Below are 14214 nucleotides of genomic sequence, written 5' to 3'. Positions count from 1 at the left end.
ATCTCCTTCATATTGAACGCCGCTGCAGCTGGCTGCTTTGTTCAGCATCGATCCCGCGGAGCTTGGCATTTAACGGCCTGCATTAGGACGGAGAGAAGGGAGAAAACATTTTGTCAATACTTCTAATAATTGAGGGTGAAATGACAAGATAAGCTGGACCTGGAGCAAATGTCTTTCGAGGTGAATGTAGACAGCAGCGGCTGAGGGTAAGTTAATTTCCTCTGGTGTTGAGTGCATTTGATAAATCTATATACTGTGGAGTTTTTCATTCATTGGATTTATTTAAAATGTTTACTCTGTTGAAATGGGCTTTTCATTGAGCACCGTGTCACGTGTTGTCTTTTATGAGCTTGTACACACCAGGGTGGCTGGAAATAGGCCCTTTTTATGTGATGTTGGCCCAATACGACGCACCAAAAAAAAAAAAAAAAAAAAAAAAGGGCCTAGATTAAAATTAATATTTTTTTTAAATCATGGAACAGCAGGAGTCTGTTTTGAGTCACCGTTTACTCAATCTGACAAAACATAAAAAGTGTATGTACAACTAAAATCGCAGATTATATTTACAGACAGACAATTTGCTTGGTTTTGCATGTTGGAGAAAAGAACCAGGGAGAAAAGAAGAAAAAAAAAGGAAAAAAAAAAAAAAAAAGCAGTCCACCATGGCAAAAGGTTTCTGGGCGCCACAGCAGCGCATAGAGAGTGTGAGCAGTCTTTGTCCAAAGTGGCTAAAATGTCACTGATAATATTTGGTATATTGACGGTTCAGATGGTGACAAGAATGAAAGCATTACAAATGCGAGCCCACTGAACAGCCATGTACGCTAAAAATGGTTAGTTCCCTTGTTTGTGTCATCATCACACCGAGGCTTGGCTGTGTCTCATCCTTCAGCAGAGGAGTGGAAGAGAGAGGGGGCTTTTTTTCTTTTCTTTTCTTTTCTTTTTTTTTCTTTTGCTCCTCTCCAGCATCCAGTTTCTGAGCTGACACAAATTGTAGGCTACGTTGGAAACTGCATTGCCGAGATCCGGAGGCCTCCAAGACAGCTCACTGACCTTGCGTCGTCATCAGTCTATCTCTGCATTGAGTCTTGATGTGGGGAGGAATACCAGTGAGAGTAGCCGGGCATGTAGCTGTTGGCCGGCATGTTTACTCCTTTGGAAGTGGCCGAGACGTCCCAGATTGGAGGGATGCTCGGGGAGCGCGGGGAAAGGGACATGGAGCCCGGGATAGGTTCGCTCTCGTGCGGGTTACTGCCTTGCTTCAGCAGCTTCTTGAACTTTGACCTTTTATTCTGAAACCAAATTTTTACCTGCAGGAGAGGACAAGAGGGGCGGGCGCAGTTAGTAAAGGACATGTTGATAAAAGGCCCACATGGAGGTCAGTTTTATTAATGCAGCATTTCGTGTGTTAATGTAATAAAGAGATAAAATATATAAATATATAAACACGCAAGAAAATAGGAAATAATAATATAATGTTTATTAAAATTAACATACAGATATAGTCATTTTCTGGAGGCAATGTTAAAATGTAAAGCAGCACATATTTCTCCTCATACCTGTGTTTGTGTCAGTCCTAGTGAGGCAGCCAGCTCGGCGCGCTCCGGTAAAGCGAGGTACTGTGTTTGCTGGAAACGGTGGTTCAGTGCTTGAAGCTGCAAACTGGAATAAATTGTCCGAGGTTTGCGAATCTTCTTGCCTTTCCCATTAAAACGAATCTCCCCGTTTTCGATCACTGTCGTTTTCTGCTGCTCTGCAACAAAAACAAGCAAATGTTATTATTATTCAAACCCACAGCCGGGCTGCATGTGTTCATTTTGTGCAGGAAGACACCAAAGCGTCGGGCAAGCTGAAATATTTGTGAAGAGTAAATCGACCAGCGCCAAAATGTGAAAGCGTCTAAATATGAAAATTCTGGCTGATAAACGCCGACATCTTTCGTTGGCTTTAAGCATCGAGGCAGCCGCAATCCTCGTACGCTGTCATATTTAGGATATTGCTGGTAATGACATGTCAATTAAATGCTAATTACAACATTCAAGGCGTGCGGGCTTCCTAATTTCCACGAGTAGTTGGTGAGGATAGCACGGTCGAGATGATCACACTCCGGGCATTGAAGCAGGTTTTGTGGGAACTGAGGGGAGTGCTAAAAGGGACGGCGGAGGAAGCAAAGAAGGCTGGATCTTGAATTATCCGGTGCCATTTACGCACAATTTTCACGATCGCCCGCCTACGCTCGAAAGATAATTCCCGAATTTGGAGCGGCCATACGGTGATTTGGGCATGACACCACAACACTGGCATGGAGAAATGTTTGATCCCCACTGTGGGCCACCCGCACTAAAAGAAGGTATGCGCTAATGGCACTGTCGGGCGCCGGAGATGGACATGACGCCGTGCATTTTCCACTTGGCTGGCGAAAACGGGGTCTCTTACCTGCGCCGTCTAACCTTGTCTGTCCTCCCATGTTGTTGTGATAGGATGGCAGGTACGGGCTGTGGTGTGGATGGCTCACGTAAGGGTAAGGTAACGACCTGTTGTAGGTGTTGCTCCCGGGGTACGGGGTGTTGTCGTGCTGGTGGTGAGAGTGTGAGCCGGAGTGGAGACAGTGCAGCGGGTAGTGGCCGCTGCCCATCGATGGGGAGCTCTGCTGTGAGTGCGACTGCTGTCCAAACTCCATGAAAGCAGACTTGGACGAGTCCTGAGCCTCCAGACCGTCAGCCATCGTAGTCATGGTCATCATCGAATTTTCTGCCTTGAGAGCACTCACCCCCCTCTCTCTCAAGACCAAATCGTTTTTTTTTTCTCTCTCGCTGTGCTGTTGTCTCTCTCCCCTCTCCACCGCGAACAGATATTGTCCTATTAACACCCGATTTTTCCAGAGGCGTCTTTATTTCCCCCCCTTGTCCTGTGATATTCTCACTCAAAGTGGCGGAAGGTAGGCATAAGTTAAGGGAGAGATTTTAAGGTGGATTCTGTTAAAATTGAGCCCTTGCTTCCAGACTTGATGCAGACACTACAAGTAAAATGGTTTGTCTCCAAAGGGCAGCGCCTCCCGATTGGTCATCCAACCCAACGTCATCACTGCTCTGCGCTTCACGGAGACTTGAGCTGGAGTTAACCCACCTTACTAGCTCCCACCACAACTATGGGGGAAATAATATGTGGTGGGAAAGACGCCTAATTCCTACAGACAAGCCTCACACGTAAAACCCGCTCTTTTGGAACTGCCGAGTCGATTTTGTTTTTTACCCAAACTCCAAATTACGCGCGACGCGCAACATATAGTGTGCACTTTGATTTAGTCTGATGCGCTTGTAGTCTTTATGTTCCCCATTTCCATTTCTGGCTTTAGGTCTCCGTTTGCTGAGGAAGTAATTACATATAGGAAAGTATCACACAAACACATGTTCAAGTGTATTTGAATTGCTTTTAAACCAAAATTAAATTATTTTGTGCTACATTTCAAAACTATTAATCTTTCCAAGTCTATCAATCATTATTTTATTTGAAAACTGATTTTTCAATCAAATTTATAAATGAGTATAGAATAATCCCAGTTGTATTATATGGTTCTTTTAAGGTTTCCTACATTTTGTGACACCTTACATTATTAATACCAAGTGGGAGAGTGATATGTTTAATGGCAATTAAACTCGCGGAACAGGTGGAATAGATCTGGAAATGAGCGAAAGTTGGCCTTCGACTTCTTGACTTTTTATTCCTAATTTTTTAACTTTTGCATTTTAGTATTTTTTTTACAGACTATTTGATTTAAAAAACAAAAAAACAAAAAACATTTCTTTCTTTCTTTCTTTTTTCTTTTCTTTCTTTTTTTTTTTTTTTTTTGCAGTGTAGTTTTGCTTTGATGTTGTCTAATGAGCTGTCCCCTCTTCAACCCCCCCACTCCCCCCACCCCTCTACTCTGAACGTAACATATATTATAACTGTTCATTTTTTCCCGGGGCTACTGACCATATGATTAAGGATCCTCAGACAATTCAAAATACCGTACATGTGACACATCAAATAACAATATGCCTGAGGTACAATAGGTTATTTTGCAGATAGAAGGGTGGATACCCGGATAAACTGACAGTGTCTTTTATCCCTGTTGCAATATGAGGCCTGATAGGGTCCTCAATATATGTAAATTATACAGTTTGTCTCGAAGGGCTGCCATGTTCGAGTCGCAAATAAAAAATAAAATGCTATTTCCGCTTATAATAATCCAATAGGTATTCAAATCATGTTTTGCACCACTTTCAGCATTTTTCCCCGCAATGTGGCATTTAGCGATTTAACAAAAAAAAGGCGACGCAAAATAATTATGGTTGCAATCAAGTTACTACGAAAACCTATTTGATTAGCGGCCACACTTTACTCAAATTGCAGCTATAAAATTAAGAACAATTCGCCTGTAATGATTATGGACTGGATTTATTTTGGGAGGGTGGAATAAAAGTGGATATAGCATAAATTATCCCCTAATTATACGCCAGTGTGGCCTCAATTATCCTCTTATCAAAAATGGTTGTCTAAATGCAGCGTTTAGTTTCAATTTTCTCCTTTTCTGTAACAAGAACTTGGTACCTTGCTATTATCGTCAGCTACGGTTGTTATTTACTTTGTGGGATTTAAAAGTGCACAACCCAGCCGGAAAATCATTTTACAGCAGCGGACCAAGAGAGGAGCACAGAGGCAGGGATGTGTTGCAGCCGAAGGCATCCACATGGATTTGTTTTATTCTTGCTGAGTCCTTTAGATTAATCAGAGCCATTCTTTGCCGTCAGGAGGGCTGCAGGTAAGAGCTTCTTTTGAATGCTCTTTTGCTGACATTGACAAATGAATTTATTGCCTCTTGTAATTCACTATTTTAAGCAAAGAGTGGCCTTGCAGACCTGGAATGAGTCAGCCCACCTTGGTCACCCCTCAGTGATCTAACATAGTGGCCAATTCCCCTGCCCGTGTTCCACTTGGACACGCAGAGGAGAAACCAGATCCGATAGCTTTTCTAATCTCTCTTTGAGTGCTACTACAAACACGTACATGCTTTGCAGTGATGTTAGCTGCTTCCCTGCGGGTTTAAAACCCCAGGCTCGATTATATGAGACATCTTCATTCCCTGGGTTTTGCAGCATCACGCGCGCGCCACCGGCGGGATTATTAAGTTGCGGGATAACAGTGCGGGTAATGTCAAAGCCTTGATGTCCCGCAGGCGTGTTTCTGCGCACACTGAGATTAAGAGAAGTGGTGAAAGGACGGATTTGCTTGACTAGAGAGAACATGACATACTCGACCTTGCTGTTTTTGAAATGTTTAAGATCTAGGCTTTTTGAATGCGTGCTGACAACCGTGTCTGATTGCAAACAGCGACCCATACAAGATTTAATCAGTGGACTGATTTATTTATTTATGTTTTTACTTTAATTGTACTTTACTTAAAAAAAATACAGACGCAAAACAATTATCTTTTAAAAAAATATTAAAAATGACACCCTTGAGGCATGCTTCACCTGCTGTATCATACCTCCTGTTGTACTCTGCCCTATTAATCTTAGATTATACGAGTTCATAGCCTTATTCTGGAGAGAAATTATTTTATATTTCAGTTCGTCAAAATGTCAATCACAAAATGAGCAGCGTTCAGCTGCAAATCCAGAAATCACTTTGTCCCTAAGTAGATGATTGACCTTCAGCACAATCAATGGCCGTGCTGGTTTAACAGAAGTGGTCTTTATTTCCTGCTGTCTTATAAACGCTGATGAATGACTCTTTAAAATCACTCCAGTATCCAAACGCTTGGTCTGTATCAGGCCTGGGATTTCCCTCATATCCACTGTCTGTGACTGCAGTAAATGAAAGCTGAGAATATTTTACGCTTGCATTTACAGGTGTGACTTGAAGGTGTGTTGTGGTTAACACAGCCGATGGGATATGCTTCTTAACCTAAATTGCTAATATCAGTACACACTTGAATAAGGTGATCTGCACGCGCGTAAATGTGATATCTCCTCTTTCTGAATGCGTGTCACTGCCTGTTTTAGCACCTTTTTTTTTTTTTTTGGTCTATCTGGCCACATGTGTTAATCATATCTGAGCGTTAACACAGAGTTCCAGCAAGACATTGGTCATAATTGTAAATGAGAGGCTGGGTGTTTGCGGTCGGTCCCACTAACAGCTATTGACTGGCTCCCATGGAAAGCCACTTCTTTGGCTTCCCAGGGACCGGAGTGGCTGGGGACGCTGAGGCAAGTCACTGCAGAAAGACACCGGGAGGCACTTAAACAACATGTCTCCCTTCTCCAAAACGCAAAGCCACTGGCGCTTCACAGACAGCCAGGCGTCGACTGCTCTCCATCTCTGCCGTGCGAAGGGCGGGAAGTGGCAAAAGAGAAGCGCAGATGCACACCACACACAGCTGTCAGCATAACGTGGTTCATTGTAACTGGATTCACTGGAGCACCCCCCCCCCCCTAGCCATACACACACATCACCCCGAAACGATCACCGATCAGTAGGATTCATCCGTGTCCAAATGGCGGCGCGACGCTTTTACGCACATAAATTGCGCACAGCGCACTGATGCAAACTCACTTATGCCAAGCTTTGATGTGTTTTGTAAAAACGTGCAACTACAAGAAAAAAATTAGCGTGGTTTTGCCATAAAGAAAACCATGCTCTGCCAGACAAATGACTGTTTACCATACGTTTGGCATCATAAATTATGATTGCATTATCTCACGGTTAAAATAGCAAAATTGGCACATGCATGGATGGCCCCAGGTGCAGGCAACGGCCTTCAGATGGACCCAGTGTAGTAGAGCTAAATGACCACAAATAAGCACAGGCTTGCATCACTGAGTCTTCACAGCCTCTTGTAGACTAATGGATTTAATTTGGCACGGTTGAAGCTGCACTGGACCCACTTAGGGCCCATGTCCTAATTAAGACCGCTTGTTTCTTTTGTCGCCTTCCTATATTGGATGTTTAGGTCCACCTGAGTGATTGCATTGCTTAGTTTCCTGCATCAGTCATATGGTGTTTATATTTGGTCGTTTGCTTCTGAAATGGTGGCAAGATACGGAGGCCAGCGAGTTTAATGAAAACGGCCGCAATGCCATGGATCATGGATTTCTGGAGATAAGACAATGAAAGTAAAAAAAGAAAAAGAAAAAGGAAGAAGAAGGGTGCTTAGGACATTTGTTGTAGTAGATTAACAATAAAGCAATTTGTTTTATTTTGGGCTGTTATGCTATAACTCGGCGAGCACGCCTAACTCAATGTTCCTGTGCAGCAAGTAAATAACAAAAGGAGCTCCATACAAAAAGTTGATCTGAATTTAATGTTGGTGACAAATAAGACTAGTGACAGCCGGGGGTGCATGTAGTCCCCCTTTTTTCCTCTCTCGACTTAATACGAGACATTATTAGGTCTGACAGCACAGTGGTCGGTCTTGAAGGAGAGGATTTGGTCGGTAGATGACAGACAGGAAGGCCAGCAATCATGGGCTTTTTTTTTTATCAGAATGTACTGTTCGATGCCGTTTATCCCTGATGATAGAAAATTGCTCTGTTGCCAGGACGCTGCCGCCGAAATAGAGGGCAGGAGCAACATTTCCATTTTCCAGTTTGAAAGCCATTGAAATGAATTAGTAAAAATGAAAAAAAAAAAAAAAAAGGGGGGGGGGGGGGATGAGAAAGAATCCCCTGATAAACAAAGGGGAGCAAACAAAGATACCATTTTCTTTTGCCGAGAAGCCACCCTCCTCATTTTTCCTTTTTTTTCTGCAGCAGAGTGAAGGTTTTACTTCAACAGTTGCAAATCACATGCTTGGCTTCTAATGTAGTCCAAGGCCCGGGCCTACTTCAAAGACAATCATTTATTTCCCAACCTCCTGGAATAATCAGAGCGCCTTTTCATCTGTCGTGACAGAGGGGAGAGAAAAAAAGAAAAGAAATAAAGAAAGACAAAAATTAGTAAAGAATACTTGACAACGAGGAGCATTAAGCAAACTCCTGAAATGTTTAAGGTTTATTAGGGACAAATGAAGAGCAAACTTTACAAATGAGAAAAAAAAAAATGAAAGACGAAAACTGAAGGGCAAAATCTAATTTTCTGCACGTTTCTTAAATTGTAGTTATATATTTATATACAGCATGTACGGAAAATATATTCATTTTCTTATATTATCACTATTATTGACATTTATGCTGCTACTACTACCATTATCGTCATAGTCATCATCATCATAATTATTATCACATTAATCACATCTCCAGTTATAAAGTACAAACCTTGCTGTAGATATTATACTGCGCGTGAACTAAAATATATACATACATAATCTAAATCTAAATAATATAAATTATATGTTACATAAATCATATTAATTACTTCCAGGTCCTATCTTTTTCGTTGAGATGATAGAATTAAATGTGATTACGTATTATGTGTCAGTGTTTGAGAGGCCAGCAGTGCGGGGGGGTGGGTGGAGTGTCTGTGTCCGAAGAGGCAGGTGGTTTTACAACCTTCACAGACTTTGAGCGCGCCGCCGGTGCGCGCCATATGTGGCATGCCGTCTGATGGATGGAGAAATGTCACATGGATTGTGGTGAACCTTTAAGAAAGGATATAAATGGTTCAAGGACACTAAACGTCTCACCACAACTGTGTCCGTCTTTATAGGAACTTTGTAGTATATTTGTAGTAAAGGCCTTTACAGCTGCTAAAGTAGTATTATTGTTTGGGAAATAATCATTAAAATGACTGGATTCTCCAAAAAAAAAAAAAAAAAAGTGTGGCCACTTAAGCAACCTAATCTCATTTAGAGACGTGAGGGATGAAAAGGATGTTTTAGCTGCAGGACTGAGAAAGAAACTTAACTCAGTGTGTCTAAACTGTGGATCACAACACATATGTGTCCAATAATGCTCAAATTTAGAGCACAGACAGGCTAAATGAAGTCATGATTAAGCATTTAAAACCTCACAAAGATATAAGATTAAAGTTAGTCTTCATATGAAATGAGATGAATCTAACAAAAATACACATTTTAAATATCTATTCTGATATTTGAAATATGCACAAAGATTTAGTCTTTAAACTTTTTAAGAAATATGCAAATGAGCCCAATGAAAAATCCTGCTGTATTGCAGATAACATGTCTCCTAAGAAAACACCTACGCACACATCCCCCGATGCACATAGTGCAAACTAATAACCAAATAGTGGGCCCTGAAACAGGCAAGCCCTGGCTCACATATAGAAATTAATGCCCCCGCTGAAGGAAGTGCTGCACACAATAGCCGATACTGACTGCAAAATAAAAGAGCGTGAAATTTAAGAGCACACTGTGAATTGAAGTGGAAGGAAAGTGAGGAGAAAAAGAGTCACACCTGGTGAAATCTAGTGTGCTGGCAGAGCCTGTCTCATTCTTTGCTGCTTCTTGTGGTTGTAGGAGCCTGTCAGGTGATAGGTGGTACACCCTTGTTGCACCTTAGGACACTCCTACCTGAAACTGCTTCTCTCCCTGGGTTTTGTTTTGGTTTTTTCCTGGCAGAAAGTTTGTGAAGTTGAGTGAATTAAGTGTGTTTTTAATTTTTTTTTAATATCTAAATGCTGCTAGAAGAAACAGACAGGCTTCTTCAGACATGGTGAATGTCTGAAGTGCAAAAACTTGTTGCAGTGAAAAGTCACCTTTAAGGAAAAATCACCTCACAGTTTTTCTCATTTGCACAATTTAATCGTATCCTGAAAAACAGCGTTAAACCTTTATACAGCTTTAGCTTTTATTTACACAGAATATGGTTCATATATATTATATAAAATAATCAAATATCCCTATTCTCATCATCAGACCCTTTGTGCATATTTTGGCTCTGCTCAGGTTGTTATTATCACCAAACCCACCAATATAGCCATTGCATTAATCACATGTCTATTTTCTTTAAATTCCTCTGAAGTTAATCCTTAAAAAATAAATTCTATATATACAAAATAAATAAGAAAAACTATGCAATATTAGCAAAGATGTCAAATGGTTTAAAACATTGTTTAAAAATGCCAGAATGCATCTATCACTGAACAACAAAGAGACACACATTTAAAGCTTCTCAAATCATGCAGGCATATGGAAGCAAAGTCCAGCTTAACACCATCAGCTTTCTAACAACATTAGATAAACTGCTGTGAAAAACTAGCAAGCAGTGTCCAGTGTCCTCTAAGTTTAACAAACCACAGATCACAGATCAACTTAATGATTTGGCCAGGAGATCATGTCTATAGCCAGCTTCATAATATCACAGTTATTAATTCATTGGCTGGAAAACCCCTCAGAGGCTTTATTTTCATTTGCACTGAACTGTCAGATTTGAGTGGAGACATTTTTTAGGACTTTGTCCATTTTGGTGAAGTGAAGGTAGCCAATTATTGTCATCATTGCCCTTGAAAATGCATTACGCCTCACCTGAGGGCTCACTCAATCAAAGAGACTGAAGGGGCGATTAACAGATGACTTCTGACCTCAACCCATCGCAAAAAAAATCACCCAAAAAATGGTCAGACAGCAATCAGCATTTCTCATTCAGCTACGTGTTGCAAACTTTCTTATTGTTGACGTCTAACCTTGGGCATCAGGATGGCAGCTCTGGCTTTGGGACCTTGAACACTGACTTTTATCATCACTGCTTGAAAACAGATCTGACACTTCTATCCTAAATTTGTTCAACCTTGAGTATGTTTGGAGAGAAGTCAACAGAGCATATTCAATTTGCAAATGTCTTTGTAGATTTTTTTTTTTTTTTGTAAAAAATGTGTTAAATTTTATGATTTAATTGACGGCACTCAAGTTACCATATTAAGCACCGAATGGCAGTATGTCTATAAAAGACTAATGTAATTGTAAGTAGATATAAATACAATTTACTGTTACTAATGTACAATATTGCACATTTGTCACCAGCTACAATTTGATTAAACACAAGCCCAAACGAAGGGGGTTTTATATTATAGAAGGTTTATTAAATGCTCATGGTCCTTAAAATCATAAATAATAGTACATACTGTATGTATCAAAAGTAACAAATAATGAAGTGTTGTTGTTGTTGTTGTTGGGATAGTTCAGATGATTTTAATGTGTGCTTGATTCAAGAAAACTCATAAAAGGGGAAAAAAAGGTTCTTGTATGGTGAGTACTGAGAGTTTAAAATCAAACCTAAAACCATCCAATGTGCTGGAGTTTTAGTTCAATTTAAAATTGATAATTGTGCTTTCTGCTGAACCTTTTTATGGTCTCAATTAGTAATGTGACTGCAGCTTCTTCACCTGGAAGTTGAAAGATGAACATGGGTCAGACAGAATAATTAAAATGGGCATAAATATATGGTGTGGTGTTTTTCATTTCAACTATCAGCAAAAAAATGAGATTAATTTTTTTAAAGAGAAATGCCTGTGAATAACTTTGTCTCTCTTTGTTTCCCCATTTCCCCCCTCTCCATTGCCTCTCCCTGGCTTTTCCATCACGCCTACCTTCCTCTTATGTTCTCCCTCCACCTCACCCACCCCCCCATCCATGTCCAGCCACTGGTCTTCATCTCTCCTCCATCCCGTCCCCTTCTCTCCTCTCCATCTCCCTCTTCATACCCACTCTACCCCTCTCTCCCTTTCCCCTTCAACCTCACTCCCTCTCCCTCTCCCTCTCCCCAACCCCACACCTCTATCCCCCCCTTTTCCTTCACTCACCCCACCCCCACCCCCCACCCCATCCGATAGGTACGCCTCCATCCCCTCTTGGCAGCTCCATCTCCTCCTCGCCTCCCCCCTGTCTCTCCATCCTCTCCCTGGTTGGTTTCCACAGCTGTGGTGAGTGAGGGGCAGATGACCGGAGAATTGGCCCCTGGGAGAGCGCTGAGCCATCCTGGTGCTATTAGGCTCGTGGCTAATAATAGGTGTTTCAGACCGGGGGAAGATCAATCAGGGGGAATCATGGGGAATGTTCAGAGCAGCGCTTTTTACACATCGGCCCAGATGGATGAAATTACACTTGTCAGTTTTTAGTTGCATTACTCACAAATTGGTTGTCTACTCTTTTTTTTTTCTCCCTCCCTCTCTCCCTCCCTCGCTCCCTCTTCTCTCCTTTCTCTCTCTTTGCCCCCATTCATGTGTCAGTGGCCTGCTAAAAGGATTCAGTGGTGAAATCCCTGTCATTTTTGTCTTTTCCCTGTTTAGCCCCCAGCCAGCAACTCTTTTGCCTGCATGTATGCACTTAGGAGAAATCAGCGGAAGATCTCGCCTTATAGCTCGGCCACGTTCGGTGCTGAGGCGTGCACCTGAATTTCTGCATGTGTCCTGCATGTATAACAAAAAAACAAAAATGAAACATTTGACTGGAAATCAAATGACAGAAAGTGAATGATAATAAATTCACAGCTTTTCCTTTCCATTGGAGGATGCGCTGATTTTTATGTTTCACATCGTTGTAATATGAAAGTTGTTTTTTTAGTTTGCAAGTGTTAGTCCAAAAAAAGAAAAAAGAGACACTAACTGCTGTGATTTCAAAGATCAAAGAAGAATCTGTCCCATATTTTATAGTTCATAGTAAAACTGAGGTTTTGAATCATGCTTTACATATTTACATAAATTTTGTACCTCAACCAAATTGCTAAATGTGTGAAATTCAATAATTATATTGTTACTTCAGAATAATCCTGTATAATTGCAATGTAATTAAACCTGTCAAGTGCAAATGAAACATTCAGGCTGTATCTCACAGTTTGAAAGTGAATAAAATTCACCAGGCAATAGTCAGTTTCTCTGGTGTTTATTTTAAACATTCACTGACTTTTCCAGTTGCAGCCTATACACTAAATTTGCTGCAGAAAATCTAAAAGGACGCACACAAACAAAAAAAGCTTTTCAGCTGGAGTGAGACGGAATATTGGAAAAGAATTAAATAAGGTAGAAATCAAAGCTTTGGGCAGCACAATGCTTCTTGACTATTGTCACTCCTATTATTCTTTTGGTAACTGATTGATACAGACAGAATTTTTTTTTATTTTTGAAAATGTTTTATTTTTTTTTACCAGCAAAAGCAGCTGAGAATATGATTGCAGAGTCAGAGATGTGGTAATTGAATGACCTGAGCGTTTCTGTGCAATTGCAGCGAGAGAAGCAGCTCGGTTGAGGTGAAAGGGGGTTTATGCATGGCAGTGGATGCGAGCCAAAGAACACATCATCTAAAACTAAGCTCCTGATGTGTTAGCCTACACGATAACTAGCACAGTCGGAAAGGTGACCGTGGAGCCTGAGAGGGGTCGTTTTGAGGCAGCCACACAACAGCTATTTGTGTCAGTGATTTCCACTTCTGACTCGGCGTTGACAGACTGAAATGTTTAGTGTTTACAATGCTTTCCTTGCAACTTGTCCTCACATTAGCTTTCTTCCTCTTGATGTGGCTATGTCTTTGGCTCAGAAGGGGGGGTGGGTGGGTGGGTGTGGGGGGGCATAGCATTGATATATTAAAGTGCTTGGCTGTGTGAGACAAGCGGCTACTACACCCTGGTATCAAAACACTGGCAATGACAATCACAGCAAAAGACTGGCTGAAAGTAGCTGCTCTGAATAGCCCACTGGGGAGACATCAATACAGCCCCCCAGATGTTGGGGTCTCCCGGTCCAGCCCGATGGAGAGATGTTCCTCAGTCTGATTGCACAACTGGAGAGGGCTGGAAACAGAAAGGCTTCTTTGAAACAGAGAGGCTGAAAGCTCGGTGGCCATGGGGGGAGGGAAGCAGGCCCTCTGTGAGAGAGTTTCCTTAGCAACAGAAAGAATGACATCCTGACTTCCCAGCAAAACTCGTCTCAGGGCTTCTGCTGGATATTTCCATGTGGTGAGCATTAAAAAAAATGTTCAAAAGCTGATATAAAGACACACACTCCCTGCTTCTTCCATTTATATTGAAATGAGTTTTTCCCCCCTCTGCTCGGCTTGTGTGTAGTGAATACAGAGAGTCCTAATGTATGTATTTTGCTCATTTTACTGTGTCTGGCGTTTCCGCGCCTCTCCTCTGTGACTCTGTGTTTGCCTCCTGCTGTGGTAAACACAACATTGCTATGATAGCACATGCATTTCAGAAAGCTCAAAACACTGCCGAGGAGCCGAAACATTTTCTCTCTCTCTCTCTCTCTCTCAATTTCTTCTCCCTCTCCCTCTGC

At 41.5% G+C, this 14214-nt stretch overlaps 1 protein-coding gene across 1 annotated transcript; it reads right to left on the bottom strand.

Annotated features, from left to right (window-relative positions):
- Positions 1–555: 555 nt before the first annotated feature.
- On the bottom strand, positions 556–3066 carry dlx6a (distal-less homeobox 6a). Its single transcript, XM_030741263.1, has 3 exons — positions 2437–3066; positions 1560–1753; positions 556–1310 (listed from the first exon to the last, which is right to left on the bottom strand). The coding sequence occupies exons 1-3, from the start codon at positions 2741–2743 to the stop codon at positions 1071–1073; spliced, it is 741 nt and encodes a 246-aa protein (XP_030597123.1). The 5' UTR covers positions 2744–3066; the 3' UTR covers positions 556–1070.
- Between the last annotated feature and the right edge of the window lie 11148 nt (positions 3067–14214).

Source organism: Archocentrus centrarchus, chromosome 11 (assembly GCF_007364275.1).
Source record: "Archocentrus centrarchus isolate MPI-CPG fArcCen1 chromosome 11, fArcCen1, whole genome shotgun sequence".
Taxonomy (NCBI): domain Eukaryota; kingdom Metazoa; phylum Chordata; class Actinopteri; order Cichliformes; family Cichlidae; genus Archocentrus; species Archocentrus centrarchus.
Note: the sequence above shows the minus strand (reverse complement) of the source record. Positions and strands in the feature narration are given on the sequence as shown.